The following is a 16,637-nucleotide window of genomic DNA, read 5'->3' on the forward strand; positions in this document are numbered from 1 at the left end:
TATTAATGGCCTCATAAATACAGGGCCTCCACAGGGAGGTCCTCAGTATGTATTTCCTAATTAGACCTCATCAGACAGCACAGGGATAATTCTGTGGCTGGAAGACCTGGTCGTCCTAGATCAGGGGGCTGGGAGATTTACACATAGGGCAGTGAAAGAACCAGATCTCTTGAAACAAATGATTCAACAGTGGTCTCATCCCCCACCAGGACACGTTGAATGTCAAGTGCCTGACCTTGTATGCTCTGGAGTGTCAAAAGCAATTTGTGGCTCATAACTCCTAAACATTATGCTGCTTTCGTGTGGGTTTGGGGTCCATTTGGCCACTATTATTTGTAGCTAGGTCACCTAGAGGTGTTAGCTCCCTGTGCCTCCCAACATGGCAAGGAGGAGAGGAAGGAGACATCATAGGAGGGTAGCACATAAGAGGTCTGCAGACAATGTGTCCTAGAAGACTGCCCAGGCACCCCCTCCCCTGAAAGCTCCATCCTTTGGCTCAGCCCTGCCAAGCCTGGAAGGACTCTGGTGAGACAGCCTCAGACCCCGTGGCACAGGGCCCTGAGCTCTTTGCACCAATCTCTGATTCCTGGGCCAAGTGGCCTCTTTCTCCTCCTGTTCTTTATACTTGGCTCTCACCCTATTGGTTGGGCTCTTTTCAAAATGTCAAATAACTTCTAATAAGAACAATAGGAGTGAAACAAAGTCAACAGACAAGCTAGGGAATCCCTGACATTTGAAATAAAGTTCAAATTCTCACACTCGACTTGCTTCTGACTCTTCTCCAATCTTAAGTATTCTATCATGTCCCCTCTTTCTCCTTTTCCTTTGGCCACACTGAACATTCCTCCAACGTGTAGGCATATGTTCCTCAAATGTGTCATGCCAGCGTATCCCACAGAGCCGAAATGACCCATCCTTCGGTACCCCTTCAAGGGACATGGACCCGAGAAGGCTTCTTTGACTCCCTGCTCCTTCAGCTCCCTGAGATGTCATGGTTGGTTGGTTTACGATCTCCCTGTTAGCAGCAAGAACATGACTTACTCAGCTCCTCATCCCCAGCACCTCGCCAAGGGTCCCTCTCACAGAAGGCCCTTCAAGACGTTTTATGATTGAGTGACCACACACACAGACACACACACACACACACACACACACACACACTGGTGACCCTGGATTCCTGGATCCTTTATTTTCAGACAGACAGTGACCACTTACATCGGGTAGATGGGGATGCACTCTGTAGTCGAACTCGGATTTCGCTCTCTGCCAGGGAAGAGATGGAGAAAGTGTGAATGAAGGAGCTTGGATCACAGTGCCTGACACTGAGCTCTGAGCAGCAGAAAAGATTCTGGGCTGTGTCCTAAGAACAGGAGGCCTAAGTATGCCCAGAACAAGTGCTATTTAAAGGAGAGGTCCTCTCCCCACATCCCAACCTGCCCACTGTACACATCCCAGCGCCTGGGGATGCCCTGATGAAATCACAGGCTGAGCCGGGAGGCTCCATCACCAACAGCATTGACCGAACCCCTTCCCACTGCCTGTCTCCCAACTGCCCAAACCAAGCTGCTGTCTTGCCTCCTGGGTCTCTGGGTCATGAGAGAGAGAGACTTCTAAAACCCGTACCATTTACTTAGCCACTTGGGCCTCCTTTGGGCAGGAAATGGATGGTTTCGCGTTATTAGTTAGCTTCAGGTAGGCCATTGACATCTTTCAACTATTAGCCTAAAGTTGGTAGCTGGTATGTTCCTAACTTTCAAGTTACTGATGCAAAAAGGTGCCTGGGAAGTCTAGACTGATCAGTGAGAGCTACAGCAGCCCAGCCCATGAGGAGCCCTGCCTTCAGCAAGGCGCTGACACGCCGCTCCTCCCCACCCCCACCAGATCCATTGGGGCCGCTTTCCCCAGGACCACATTTCCCTCCTAGAGCCTTCTCCACAGGCAGACGTGGACAGTGCAAAACTGTCACGCAGCCCTCTGTGCCCTGGAATAATTTGAAAAAGAAGGGCTTTTGCTCATTTCTCGATGCATCACGGTAATTACAGCGGCTTTAGTTAGTCAGGCAGGAGACTACAAGTGAAGTCAGATGTGGCGCCAGCATCATCAGCTAATCCGCAGCAGGACAAGCTGCTCCCCAGCTGGCTACCATGTGATTTTAGCCTTGCTTCCACTCGCATGCTACGTCACCGCCAGAATCTACCCTTCCCATCCTGATGGGGCCGGCAAAAGATTCCCAGGAAGCTGTAAACTCCTCAGACGCAGAAACCACGCCTTATTTATTCTTCTCTGCTTCTCATATTTTCTGGCTCAAGGCTGGGCACCCGTGTTAGATGCTCAGAAAAAACTTGGTGAATGAACTGAAATGAACCCAGCAACAGAGCTCACCTCGTGTTTGGCTCCTTCCTCTGGTTGAAGAAGATGCTGAGAAACAAAGACAAGTAATCTTAGGCATATGTAAGAGGTGGCATGCTAAATAATTTTCACCTGGAAGTAGGTCTGTTTGAATGGGGGGGTGGGGAAGAGACGGTTTTCAGTGTGCATTTATATCCAGATGGGCACCTTTCTCTTTGTTTCTACTAATGTGTCTTTGTAAAGTCTTTGCAAACTGCGTATCCTGCCCTTCTTCCCTGAGCTCAAGTCCTGTGCATCCCAGTTCCTACTTGGTGCCCCCACCCGGAAGCTGAGCCACCAGCTCTGCTTCAGGATGAAATGACTGAACACGTCAGTCCACGTGTAGGCCTCCACCTGGCTCCCCTATTTCAATCACTGGCCCCACAGTGAACCCAACCACCTGGGGATGGCAGTGGGTGGTTAATAAATGATGGCCACATAGCCAAAGGTCAGAGAAAGTTTTGCAAGGCTCCAATGCATTTAGGGTGTTAGCTAAATGAATGTTAGATTAGCTCACACTTAGAGTGTTAACTAAGGTAATCATTTGGAAGCAAGGTCATTAGGGCTGGCTATCTACACAGATGAAATATATTTAAAAAAAAAATAACAAAACAGCCAAATCTCTTTAGCTTTTTGTTAGAGACTGCCTTGGACTTCCAGCCATAAGCAAATAAATAAAATTATAATCACTGTACAATCATATCAATTCAGACGCACAGTGAGAATCCAAGAACATGGACCAAAAGGTTAAGGCCAAATGAAGACAGATTTTTGGGTTTCACTTGGCATAAAGTGTGCCCCTTTGCAGCCAATCATGGTGGAGGTGATGAGATGTTTGGCATTTGTGTGTTCAACCCCCTGCTCCTCTTTGCTGGGAGGTCTTTGTGTGTCCTGTGGAAGGAAAAATCCTATAATTGTTGCTTGGCCTTAGGGGCTTCTCTGTCCAAGCCTGAGCCCTGTGTGAATAACTTGCCACTTCAGTAGTATCAGGAGCAATGGCGAATGCCAGCAAGTTAATGTGGAGGTCAGTCACCTTAAGATGCTTCAGGATAAGGAAGCAAGGGGTCAAACTCCTTTAGAAGAATCCATTTGACTCCAGGCATTTCCCCAGTGCCTCATTTGACTATTTCTTCAGAAAGTAAGAAAAGGACATACCAAATTCCTTCCGAGGGTACTCCGGAGAAGAGTTGCCGCTGGAGCTCCCTGCAGAGGGAGAAAACACTCAGCACACAGAGCCAGTCCTCCCAGAGAAAACACTCAGCACACACATGGCCGGCCCTCCCAGAGCTGCCCAGGAGAGAAGGTGCACTGGGCACCCCCTACTGAACCTCCCGGCCCAGCGCCCTGGACGGCAAGTGCTCTACAGCAGGCTTGCTGTGGAAATAGGACACACATCCAGGACGCAGCTGGGGCATTTCGCTGTGACCACTGATCTATTTCACGTGGCGAAGGGTTAGAACAAAGGAAAGCAGGACGTTTTCATTTTTTTTGTTTTTACGTCCTTGACTGAGTGTGCCCTATGCCAGTGTTGGTGCAGGTGACCTGTCCCTGGTCATACAAATACCGGCAGTGTCACTGACCTTGTGAAGCCAGTCCCAAATGTGGACCCTGTTACAATGAAGGCGCCAGCCCCCAGGAAGGCCTAACATCAGAAAGCGCTGTGGTGACACCCTGCCTGGCCTGGATTTTGGCTCCCCACCCCCACCCCCGCCATATGCCAGCTCTGGGTCTTAACTCACTTACTGGGGAACTCAAACCCTCAATCCTGCTTCTCCACCACCACTACCCGTCTCCATTCAGTATCAGAGCCACTTGCTGCCTGGCTGGTCTGTTTCCCACCAAACCTGCTTCTGCAGATGACCAGGCACTGCAGTGACCTGAGGGGCAGGACCCAAACGTCTTCCTCCCGCCTCCTGCTTCTTGACACTGAGCACCTCCCTGCCCCACTTCCATGTCTCTGCCTGGTCCTGCTCTCCCCAGCCGCTCACACTCTTCCTCCTCCTGTGTCTTCTGACTCTCTGTTCCCTTTCATCCCCAATGTTCTCTTTCTTTGCCCCTTTCTGCTCTCATGCTCCCTTCCTTGGCCAGTTCCTGAGTTTTCCATCTTCTACTAACTAACATCTCTTCATAAATGCCGCGAAGCTGGGTATCCTGCCCAACTTCTCCCTGAGCTCAAGTCCTGCGCACCCCCTCCCTGCTCGGTAGCCCCACTGGGAGCTGTGCGGCAGCTCCGCTTCAGGGCACATCCCCGAGCTCGTCAGCATGGGGGCCTCCACCTGGCTGCCCTCTTTCAATCATGGGCACCACCATGGCCCCAACCACCTGCGCTTCAATCTCAGACTCTTTCTCCCCCCTCTCCCTTAGTACTTAATCAATTATCAAACATCAATTCCGTCTGCAATACATCTCACCCCTGCTCCTCTTTTCCACTCCAAGTGCTGACACCCTAGTCCCAGCCAAGTTTTCCCTTCCTTGACCATGGAGCACCTTCTAACTTGTCACCACCTTCTGCCTCTTTCCTCCCCATTCTTCCTGCACATGGCTTCCAGAGTTCTAGTCCTAGACCTCAAAGTTGATTGACTTTTTATTCAAAAATCCCGGGGGCTTCTCACTGTGACAGAACAGAATCCAAACATCATAGGCCAGCCCTGAATCTGAGCCCCTCCAGCTCTCTTCATGTCAGCACCTGCTTGCTAGTGAGCCCTGACTGCTGCCTGTGTGTGGCCCCTGCAGGCTGGAGCGACCCACCTCTCCACTGGGCGTCACACATCACACATGAAGGCCCATCTCAAATGCTACCTCCACAAAGAGTCTTCCCTGAAGACTCAGCTGGAAACCATAATCCCCTTCTACTTTATATCATAGTTTTTAACTTATCATCTTAGCTTATCCAGTAGACTACAAGCAACTTGAAGCAAGATCCACATCTAATTCATTTCAGTATCATTAGGGAGGAAGAATTTCCTCTACCCTTTAAGATCCTTCTAGCTGGACCAAGAAGCAAATTGACATGAGACAGATTAACAGGAGAAAAATCAAATTTAGCTTCTGAATCCACACAGACATGGAAATTCCAGAGACTGGCAACATGATGCTCATATGAGCTGAGGAGAGGGGTAGAGGCTTGAGAATACAAAGGGGAGAAAGACCGTTAGCAGGAAGGTGAGAGGAGATGGTTGGAAAACAAAGATTGCCTTATTACATAAGTAAGTTTCCTAAGTAGAGGAGTTTCTATAATAGCTCTTTTCTTGGTACAAGCAAGCAACTGAGGGGGAGATAAAGAGCTTTTCCTGAACCTGCTAGGTTTTGATTGCTTTTAACTCAAAATACCATTCATGCCAAAGTGACCCATTTGGGGGCAGCCTGCCCTTGGCCCCTAGAGCGTCCACTAAAACATTCCAAAGGGTGTTAAATACATGGTAGATGCGTGATAAAATGCTAAATGAAGGAATGAATTAAGGGGGTGGGTAAATCAATGAAATCTCTAAGTAGCATGAGTCTGTGAAAGAAATGAAAGAAGAGTGAAGACATGGCAGAAACAGGTAAATAAGGGTGGCCAATAATTTCATCCTCAAAAGATGAGCGAAGTTATCTGGGGAAGAGAGCAGCGCTCTTGTAAAATCTGTGGGACCAATACCTTCGTATGTTCCGTGGCGGGTGATGTGAGTCTTCCTCTCAAACGTGGAGCCTGGTGAGTTGGGCAGAGTGGAGGCGGGGGAGTGAGCCCTCCTGTAACTGGAGGTGGAGGCATTGCCCCGTGTGCTTCCACCTGCAAGCGGGGAAAAGCGTGAACTCTCCCAGGGCTCCAGTAGACTGGCATGTGGTCACACTGAGTACACTCAGGCTGCTCAAAATAAGAAAGGGCCCCGTGGGGGCGCCTGGGTGGCGCAGTCGGTTAAGCGTCCGACTTCAGCCAGGTCACGATCTCGCGGTCCGTGAGTTCGAGCCCCACGTCGGGCTCTGGGCTGATGGCTCGGAGCCTGGAGCCTGTTTCCGATTCTGTGTCTCCCTCTCTCTCTGCCCCTCCCCCGTTCATGCTCTGTCTCTCTCTGTCCCAAAAATAAATAAACGTTGAAAAAAAAATTAAAAAAAAAAAAAAGGGCCCCGTGGAAGGCCAAGAGGACTTCTGGAGAACATTGCTGGAAGGGTCCACCTTGGCATTCCAATGGCCACTCAGAAATGGGAGATGGAATCATGGCTGCTGCCCTTCCCCAGCTGACCGTGGCAGGAAGGCAGGGGGCCCCTCTGTGGATGTGGTTACACATGGCAGCTGAGACGTGGCACTTCATTGTAGCAGGATTTTTCTTGAGACGTGGCACTTCATTGTAGCTCACTACTGGATGGACCAGCGTATAACTGGATATGGGAGTGTTCTTTGAAAGCAAACAGCGACCACTCCTCTTGGTCAACCCAGCGTTTTGTGTGTTTTGGGTCTTCTTTTTCAGTGTCAGTCCAAGACTTTTTAAATGGCTTCAGGGGTTAATGTGTGCTTGTGTTTTATTTGGTTTTGTTTTGCCTTGCTTTGTTTTGTTTCAGTTTGAAAGCTACCCTGAAAGAGTCTTTCACTGGGAACAATAGGCCTGTGTTGGATGCTTGCCCAGTGGAAACTCCGTGTGGGATTGTATGTCACTAGATTCCGTAACAGAGTAATCCAGTCCTAAATTTATTTTGTTGTTGTTGTTAATTGAAATTATAAACCCTCATGCGTGCACACCCTTCCCTAAAAGAAATGGCTTAAAGAGAGTGATTCAGTGGGGAAAGAGCTACCTCCCTATGAAGCATTCTTGATTACTGTTATTTATACTGGGAACTTAATGAAAATGGATCCCACTGTAAGTAGGCTTCGAATGTGGCCAATTTGAAAGTGTCACAGTGGCTGGGACATGTGTCAGTTACATAGTAATTTGGGGCATTTGGAATGGATGACAAGCAGTTGTGACCCTCCCTCTCCTTGTAGGACTCCCTCTCTCCCTGTCCATCTGTTCTCCCCCAACCCCATTCACCCCCAGGCACTTACTTGAGTTTATGTAGCCACTGCTGCCATGTGTCAGGCTGTGTTTCTCCAGACGGCTCCCTCCACTAAGAGAGCCTGTTTTAGCATAGCCGTTGCTGGTTCCCCCTTCTGCAGAAACAAGAAGCAGGTGACAATTTATGGGTGGAGTCAGGCCAGGGGATCCCCTCCTCCTCTGCGTGCAGAGATCACCCCTGGCTTATCGCCCATGACCCTCTGGTCCCTTTGCAAGTGCAAGTTGCCATACTCTCATTTTTGATAGAAACATCGAGAACAAATATTCCACCCAATTTAACATTTATTTATTTTTGGGACAGAGAGAGACAGAGCATGAACGGGGGAGGGGCAGAGAGAGAGGGAGACACAGAATCGGAAACAGGCTCCAGGCTCTGAGCCATCAGCCCAGAGCCTGACGCGGGGCTCGAACTCACGGACCGCGAGATCGTGACCTGGCTGAAGTCGGACGCTTAACCGACTGTGCCACCCAGGCGCCCCATCCACCCAATTTAAAAGCAAAGTCTTCTGGGCAGAGCATAGCAAGTTGCTCATTAGGAAAATTTAAATATTAGAAACGGCAGTTGAGTGAGGAAAAGTTCTGCGAGGCCAGGGCATGGGTTGGGCTGGCTTTTTTGAAATTGCCTGGTCAGTGCCACAGACATGCCAGCCACTAGACTCGCTGAAAGGGTGAGTGACAGCTCTGTGTTGCTGGTGTTCCATGTGGCAGCCCATGGTGCTCTGACCTCTTGTTCCCACCCTCTGTGAATGAGGCTCCCTGGGGAGCAGGGGTAGCTTTAGGGCTGCGTCTCCATTATAAAATCCACTAAACCTGAAGACCTCCTCAGGAAAAAAAGTGGATTCAGAGGCCTGACTGGTGGTTCCCTCCTCCCATCCTGTGCTCAGGCTAGATAAGGTTTCTGCCAGGAGTGTCCAGATCAGGTAAATCTATACAGAGAGCAGACTTGTAGTTCTCAGGGGAGAGGGGAGAGGGGCGGGAGAATGGGGAGTGACTGCTTATGGTCATGAAGTTTCCTTTTGGGGTGATGGAATCTTTTAAAATTAGATTGTTGCAATGCCTGCACAACTCTGTAAACATACTGAGAACATTAATAAAAGGAAAGGTCACTAAAGTGAATTGATGCTAAGGGGAGGCTGAAGGGGAAGCCATGCCACTTAATGTCAATTTCAGGAAGCACCTGTCAATTGCAGACCCAGCTGAAGAATCCTCAGAGGGAAAGTATCCTCAATTACAGGCCCCAACAGGAAAAGATATAGGTTGCATGCCTGCAGGAAATCTACGCCTGCAACTCAGCCAATAAGAAGCCATCCATCACCCTGAACTCTTGCTTTTCTCCAATGGACTTTAAAACACCTCCCAGCTTCTTCCTTCTCCATAAAATAATCTTCCTTTCCTTTGTTTGTTGGACTTGCTTGTGGTTCTGCCTTAGTTTGTTCCAGTTTGCAGTTTCCCAAATAAACCTGCTTTGCTGGTAAAATAACTGGCAGTTTTATTTTTAACATTAACAGTACTAACAACCATTGAATTATATACTTCAAAGTGGTGTGTTTGGTGATTCGTAAATTAATGTCAATATAGCTGTTAAAAAAGAGATTTCAGATCTTTTGGATTTGCTCAGCTGAAGAGTACGTAGAGAAAAGGTTACACATGTGGAGTCCTTCATACATGCCTTACTGAGAAGGAAGCTCTTGGTAGTCACTTACTTGGTGGTAAGGATGTAAGTCTTGTAGTTACTGTTTCCGTAATAACTAGAAAAAGACAATAAGAAGATAAGATCTTATATAACACACTGAATTCCCTGTATGTTGGCAAGGTCTAACATCTCTCATAGGCTCAGCATCTTAAATTAGGTTCAACATAGATTTTTGTATACTTGTGCTTTAAGGTATGTGATCTGACCCACTGTTGGTGAAAATATGTGCAGTAACAATGGGGTTTAATTTACCTGGAAAATAAGTTTATATCCTTTTGGAACCAAAAGTAGTTACCTGCTGGTTTGAGGGATGACGTACTTACCTTGACGTCTATGGCTCTCATTTAACAATTAGATCCAGTCCAGGCCTGGATTCACCTTTGAAGGAGGACCAGGGCCTCAAATCACTCTGAAGTGTGCCAAGTCACACTCTGTCTGCACTACCTTTTCCATATGGTCACCCCATCCGGCTGGGGCCAACACATTATCCTGGCTGATTTCACTCTGAAGTGGATAATTATTTTGTACTTCTTTATCAACTGGGGGTGTCTCAAGGACATAATTCATTCCCAAATCATCAGGGCCATCCCTGAGAGTAAGGAGGTGTATGTAGGAAGGCGGGGGTCAGTAAGTCACACTTGGTGCTGGGTGAAATCGGGGATAGATGAACATCAAAGTCAGACTTGAAGAACCAGTCCCTTTGCCTCCCCAAATTGAGTTTCTCTAGACTCCAAGTCATGGTGAGTCTATGGAGGTAACAAAAGCTTCCAGTATGCTTTTTGTTTGTTTTTTGTTTTTTGAGAGAAGAGATAGAGAGTGAGCAGGGAGAGAGGCAGACAGAAAAATCCCAAGCAGGCTCCATGGTGTCAGCACAGAGCTAGCATCGAACTCAGGAGACCATGACCCCATCAGAAACCAGGAGTCAGATGCCCAAGCCACCCAGGCCCCCCACCTTCCAGTATGTCTTAAACACCAGTTAGAAGACCTGTTGCCTTTCTGAATCTCTCTCTCCCCTGCAGCAACATGGGGAGGTGGGTGGATTCCTAGAACCAAAGTGGGGCCAATGTTGTTCTCTGACAGTGACCATCACTGCCTCCTCCCTCTGTGTGGGATATAAAGGAGTACCGATATAGCTGAGGTCACGGGTCTTTAACAGCACACTTCTGGGGTGCATGCGTGCGTGCGTGCGTGCGTGTGTGTGTGTGTGTGTGTGTGTGTGTATGTGTGCGCACATGCCCGGGTATATATGTGTGTGCATGGTGTGCATGTGTGTGTGCATGTTGGAAGAGGTGGTGAAAGGGGAAAAGGTGGAATTTCCTTTGTGCCACTTTAGGCTCTCCTGCTGGCTACTGCTCCATCCCACACCAGTTTTGCTGCCCCAACCCCCTTCCTTCTTCACACTGTATTTTCCTAACTGATTTCTTGTCCTAGCAGGAACCACATTCCATGCATAACAGGAAATGGTTTTTTAGACTAAAATGGCAGCTTGATTTGAATAATAGTCCTTGAGCTTTCACTAAACCTCTCATTGTGTGGACCTTTGGGATTATTGGACACATAAAAATAAATTATTTCTTAACCTAAAGTTCCAAGTCTGTGAAGCCAGAATATTTTCATATGAAAGTCACAGGATAAATGAAAGAGTTAGAACTGTTTAGGGGACAGTTTAAATGTCTCTGAATTTATCATTTGGGCAGTTTCATAAAAGAAATGTGTCTGTTTTCAATTTCACTGTCGACTGCAACTGTGACACTGGTGTTACTGTAACTCTGTCCCTGCAGTAACTGGGATATTATTCTTTTGGATTCCTGCTGCCCTGTATTCTAAATAAAGAAATGGTTAAACAACTTATGACAAATTCATTCAACAGAATATTATACAGCTACGGAAAATGCTAATTATGAAAACTGTACATCAAAATGGTAATTTTCATTTTTGAAGAAAAAGCAGAACACGGTTTGATTATAAGTAGGTTAAAATAAAAATCAACAAAAGCCATCTTATGGGAAGGAATAAAGTCTACTTAGGAAACATTTTAAATGATACATTGAAAAAAAAAGCAAAAAAAACCCAAAGAAAACTAAAAATAAATAATTTAGAAGTGATATAGAAGTTGTGATGGAATTAGGAATGAATTATTTACTCTTTCCAATTCTTGTATTACTTTCATAAGGATAATATATTGTTCTCTTACTTCTTTCAGTGACTTCGGTGCCATCGCGCTTGTTTTTCTTGGTTACATCCATACCATAGCCACCTGCAGAAAAGCCAGAAACCACGATCAGCCATGACTCTGACCATCACTCTTAGGAAGGATAGGTCCCTACTATGCAAGCTGAGAGCCAAAAACACTTGATCACTAGAATTCAAGGCATAATTCTTTCATGTACATATTGTTTACAAGTCATTTCCACTTCTTGATTCAGTTCTAAGAAGGAATAATTTAATGGTTCCACTTTGGATGCTATTCTTTTGTGTGGAAAGCTTATTTTTCAGGATCTCATTGACCAGGCTGCCCCCTGATGAGCATTAAAGGGATTACATGGAAGATGTGGTGTCCTGACCTTTGACTATAAAACCTCCATTTTTTGCCAAAGTAACAAACAGCTGAAGGATATCTGTCAAGGCACTTGCTGTTTTTAACAAACTCATTTTGACGTATCCCATAATTTTCAGTGTTCTATTGGAATTCTATGACTATAAGACATTCATGCTTCATTATTTACAGTTTAGATGGGAGAATGATGTTGGAAGGATTTAAATTAGGGGGAAAATCATTGTGTTGTTGGTACTTGTATGGAACTTAGTACTTTTCACAGTGTGAAATTTTCCCTTTGTAACAAGCTAGCCCATGATGCTTATTTGCAGACATGAGTAGGAAAAATATACGAAGAAAATGTGTAAAATCTACAGAAGTACATAGGAAAAGACGTATCTGTGTGTTATCTATGTTGCCCCTTCACTCACTGCTTCTGGAAGGGAAAATCATTGAGATCTTGTCCACTGTGTCCTGAAACATAGATGGGCTGAGGCCAGTTGACAGCAAGAAGCTGGGTGGGGGTTCAGGTTTAAACACACAGGAGACACAACAGGGTTTCCCACCCACCTGGGTTCTCGTTGCTGTGCTTCTCAGTCCCATGTTCTGGGAGGACGTGAAGTCTGGCTTTTCCTGTGGTTCTCTCTCCTCCCCCTAACCTTTCCCTCCTCTTTTGGATGCAGTTCAAATTGGATTCTAGAATTCTGGGCAAGCCACTCTGCCCAGGATTCCCCTTGCTTGAAGATTTCTCCTTTCAGTCTTTTTTACGTGCCCGGTGATTCTAGGGTCAACTTAACCATTAGGCATAGAAGGCACAGTGTCCAATCCTATCACACTTTTAGGCGCCTACAAAAGTGTTTCAATTTCTTTTTAAAAATCAGAAGAGAAATAAACACAGTCCGACCTGGTTTATATTCTTTCAATGCAGTTATAAAATATAACTTTTAAGATGTTTTGTTTTGTTTTGTTTTTAATGGATGAAGGGGTCCACAAAAGAACAAGCATCTAGGGCCCATGAACGTCAGAATGCAGGCCTGGGTGACTTCCCCACTGAAAACCAAGACCACAGGAAGGAGACAAGCTAGCTGCTCAGCTATCCTGTGGAATGAACCAAGATCAGCACAGGTAGCCTCAGGGCCTGGGTGAATGTGCCAACTTCTTGCTCATTGGAGTTTCTTAAACAGAGCTCTAGGCAAAGAATGAGGCATCATGGAAAAATTCCTGGCTGGATCTGAGAAGCCACAGAAAGTCTTTGCAGGTATGTTTCCTAGAGCCAAAAAGGAGGGGCTCCACAAACAATTTCACAAGGGAGACCAGCGTCATTAGAAGGCCAAACCTGGCCTATGTCTGTGTCTGCATTCTGGCTATAACTTATATGACTATTGTCATGCAAACATACATGTAACCATACATTGTCTTTGAAATCTTTTGTTTAAGCAGTAATGGCCTTTGGTACCTCTGAAGCCCGCTCCACCTTTTTTTTCTTTTTTTGATTGGTCATTACCTGTGGACCAGGAGACATTTTGGAGATTAAACATTCAAATGGACCTGGCTGCCAGTAGAGAGCCACTGAGGGGGACACCTGAATTGGTATGAAATGTTATCCTGAAAGGAAGTGTTTATAACAATCCAGGGGAGCTTTTACTTCCTGCAAGTTATTGCTTATTTTGATCTGTTAAAGAAAGCTGCTGTCAGCAGCTACACATATGGGTTTGGCTGGGTTTATTTTACTTGCAGCCATCAAGGCAGACTGATGATAGCTCCAAGTGATCGGGGTCTCAGTGTCCAGGCAGCAAACCCAGGGAGTGTTTTGTTGTTCTTTCTGTACCCAGGAAAATAACCCACTTCCCTAGGCACACTCATCTTGTTCTTAAGTTCCAAAGATGGAGCCTTGAGATGTGCTGCAAAATGTAAAGGGTTCCTCAGCTCCCGAAGGGCACAAGGACATCACCTGCTAAGAAATCAGATACCCTCCTCCAGGGCCTGGGGGATCCTTACTAGAAGGTACTCTGGGAAAGAACGTGCCCAAGGTGGGTGCAGGTGGATGGACCCCTGCTTCTCGGCCTGAAGCCCCTCAGATGGCTGTGTCCCACGGCCATACAGAATGATTTCTTAGGCCTGGAATACAGAGGATGGAGTTCTGATGACTGTCTCAAAATCTGAGACAGACTTTGAGCTGGCTCCCAGACTGATAGTCTGAAGTGGCAGGGATGTGCTAGGAAACAGAGTCCTTTAGACCAAAAACTTAAGATGAAATTTTTTTAAGTGATTTATCAAATGGAAAGCAATGGGTCGAGGCACAAACCTTGACTGGGATGGTCCCATGGGATCTACAGCATTCCCAAAGGACTTCCTTTTCAAACATTTTCAGTGCAGATAGTTTTAAGAGGTGCAACATTGGGGAAAGGAGACTGGCAGGCCTGGGCATGTGCGGAGGCTGCCTCTTCTGGGCGTGCTCACCCACTGTGCTTTTCTCCAAAACACTACTTAATGGAAGCACTGTCAAGTCACATAATTTTTAACTCCTTAATTTTAACTTCTTTGATGTTTGGGCCATTTCACTAGAATCAAGGAAGGGCAGATCACTAGGTTCTCAATTCCAAAACTATGCTAATTTCCATCCATAGTTCTAAGGGGCTGCTTTGTGATTATTTCATAGTTAATGATCTTTTGAAGATGTTTCTTTTTTCTACTTCTTTGAATTTTCTTTTCTTTCCACTTCATTTAAATATCACATTCACCTAAAACTATTCCCAGGATGACGTGGAGAAAGACCCGCACACACAAGGACAAACTGCTATCAGGGGTAGTAAACTATCACACTGACCTTATTCTAATGACCCATGAGACCCTTGGTCTTTAGTAAGGAAGGGAATGGAGAAGCTAAGTGTTCTTATTTTAGGAATTAATCTTTCTATAGTCTGCTAAGGAATCGCAAGTAATTTTTACAGCTTCTATTACTCCATTCTCTGTACACTTCAAATTTTAAAACAAAGCAACAAAATGGTCCAAATGTGAGAAAACCATCCACTAGCTATGATCTGTTAGCACAGAAGGAGCGAGCAGCGTGACGGCCAGGAAAACCAATGTCCTAGGGTTGATGGTCTCAGAGGTTTTTATCTCTGCAACATCTCGGCAATGGGTGTGCCACCTTTGCTACATTTGGCATCCTTGATTTTTATCACTTGAGGTTGGGGGATTTGGGGCGCCAGCTTTGTGAGCATGCCTCTTGGTTACAGCCACATTTCCTTAAGTCCAGAGGCCGTTAACAATAGCAGAAAAGCCCCAAACCACGTAGACATAGACTCCTTTTGGCCAGACCTAATCTAAGAATGGGGTTAGTTCTTAGGTGGGATCAGTTTCATGAATCGGAGTTTCCATCCAAGATTGAAGCAAGACTCTTTAACTGCCCCCTATGTAAACTCTGATCGGATTTGTGTGGGTGTTTGAAGGGGCTCAGAGTACAGCTGGACCCTCTGATTCTCTGAGGGGCATACATCAGGGGCCGGATGTCCTCTCTAGTCTAGTTCTGACTTAGATCTGTGACTTAACTCCAAGAGAGAGCATATAGGGGTGAGAATAAACAATTTTGCTTTTCAAATGGCTATCTTTTAAAAATTGCACTATATTTTATGGACATTAGCAAATTCAACTATTTGCTACTCAAACAAAGTGATGTGCCAGAGGCCGTGCCTATCCTTCAAAAAGCAAAGTGGCAATTTGTCATTGAGAAGTTAGTGCGGTCCAGTGAGATACTGAAGTTGGTAAATTCTCACACCAAAATGATTTAGCGGTGGGGACAAATTAACCAGTAAAAGTGTGTGCACAGACAAAATTGTCTCTCTCTCTCTTTTTTTTCTTGTTCTAAGTTTGACACCAGGAAATTCCTGGATTAATCATATCATTTCAGATATTACACTTTACTTTAGATTAGCGGCAGTAGTATTTTGAAAGTATGGTAAACAACAATGTCCATCCATACTTTCGAGTTTAATCGGAACCTGCCAGCACAGAGGTCCCCTGGCAGCCCCTCACCTCTCAGAGCTGAGGGGCTGCTTCCAGAAGCTCCCACTTACCGACTCTTTAACTTCCCCTCTGAGCTGTTGTCTGCTGTTGAGGGAAGAGAAGGAAACAGAGGTAGCAGGAGAGTGAGAGGCTGAGATTGAAGGAATTACCAACTCTGTCATAATCTAAATGAAACAACTCAACACAAGCCATTTGCAATACTGAAAATACCAAAAAAAGAAAAACAAACTGGCCACTAGAGTCCAAGTTATCTAAATTGGCCTTTCTCTCCTTCCTACTGATTTCTTCTCGTTTCTTTGAAAGACCTGCCCCGAGCAGAGCAGAACGCAGAAACCAAAGTAACCATTTGTGATCAATTAATCACTTCAAGCACAACACTTGAAACTTAACAACTCGCTCTTATTTTCTCCCAACAAATAATTGAGTTCTAAATAGCCAATGTCAAACCAAAGTCCCAGAAGAAGGGAGAAAGGGCAGATACCTCCTGTTACTTACCTCCTTTGAGATTTGGAAGGAACTGGAAACAACTTTGAATCAACCCCTTTCTCTCTTTCTCCTCCTGGTGTTTTCTCCAAGATGTTTGCAGGCCCCACTTTTTTTATCCAGACCCAGCTCAGGTGTGTTAGAGCTGAGTGATCTTTCAAAAATGTTCACTTCTCCTGCTCTACCCCTTGTTCCTTTCAATTCTTTGCTCCCTAACAAGTCCTGACAAAGGTGTGTCGGGGTTTACAGTGACTCCACCCTTCCAATTATCTGACACTTGCTGCATTTAAAAAAGATCTGCCTCCAGGAACCAAACTTCACAGGAGGCAGAAAGTTTCTCCTGCAGGGGTAGGCCCATTAACCATTTATGGGTCCATGGGGAAAAGGGAACAAAGGTAAAGGAAATGCCCTTTATTACTTCTCCTTATCTTCCATAGCCAGAGAACTGCCACAATTTGGTTTTCCCTTTCCTCTCTGCCACAGA

The 16,637-nt window shown here is 45.9% G+C and overlaps 1 protein-coding gene across 3 annotated transcripts in view; it reads right to left on the reverse strand.

The window, feature by feature from the left end:
- The window catches only part of COL17A1 (collagen type XVII alpha 1 chain), a 51,036-nt gene extending 34,653 nt beyond the window's left edge, over positions 1-16,383 (reverse strand). Inside the window, exons 1-9 of one of the 3 annotated variants that reach the window (XM_086680795.1) lie at positions 16,166-16,382; positions 15,721-15,754; positions 11,303-11,365; positions 9,119-9,163; positions 7,406-7,510; positions 6,026-6,157; positions 3,544-3,591; positions 2,383-2,418; positions 1,216-1,263 (exon numbers count right to left, since the gene is read on the reverse strand). In XM_086680795.1, coding sequence (XP_086536921.1) covers positions 1,216-1,263; positions 2,383-2,418; positions 3,544-3,591; positions 6,026-6,157; positions 7,406-7,510; positions 9,119-9,163; positions 11,303-11,354 — 466 coding nt within the window. In that variant the 5' untranslated portion in view covers positions 11,355-11,365; positions 15,721-15,754; positions 16,166-16,382. Of the gene's footprint in view, positions 1-1,215; positions 1,264-2,382; positions 2,419-3,543; positions 3,592-6,025; positions 6,158-7,405; positions 7,511-9,118; positions 9,164-11,302; positions 11,366-15,720; positions 15,755-16,165 lie in introns of all 3 variants that reach the window. The other 2 variants (XM_086680796.1, XM_086680794.1) reach the window with 2 other exon arrangements.
- Between the last annotated feature and the right edge of the window lie 254 nt (positions 16,384-16,637).

The sequence above is a fragment of the Puma concolor genome, chromosome D2 (genome assembly GCF_028749965.1).
Source record: "Puma concolor isolate L17-30 chromosome D2, mPumCon1.1.hap2, whole genome shotgun sequence".
Classification (NCBI taxonomy): Eukaryota; Metazoa; Chordata; class Mammalia; order Carnivora; family Felidae; genus Puma; species Puma concolor.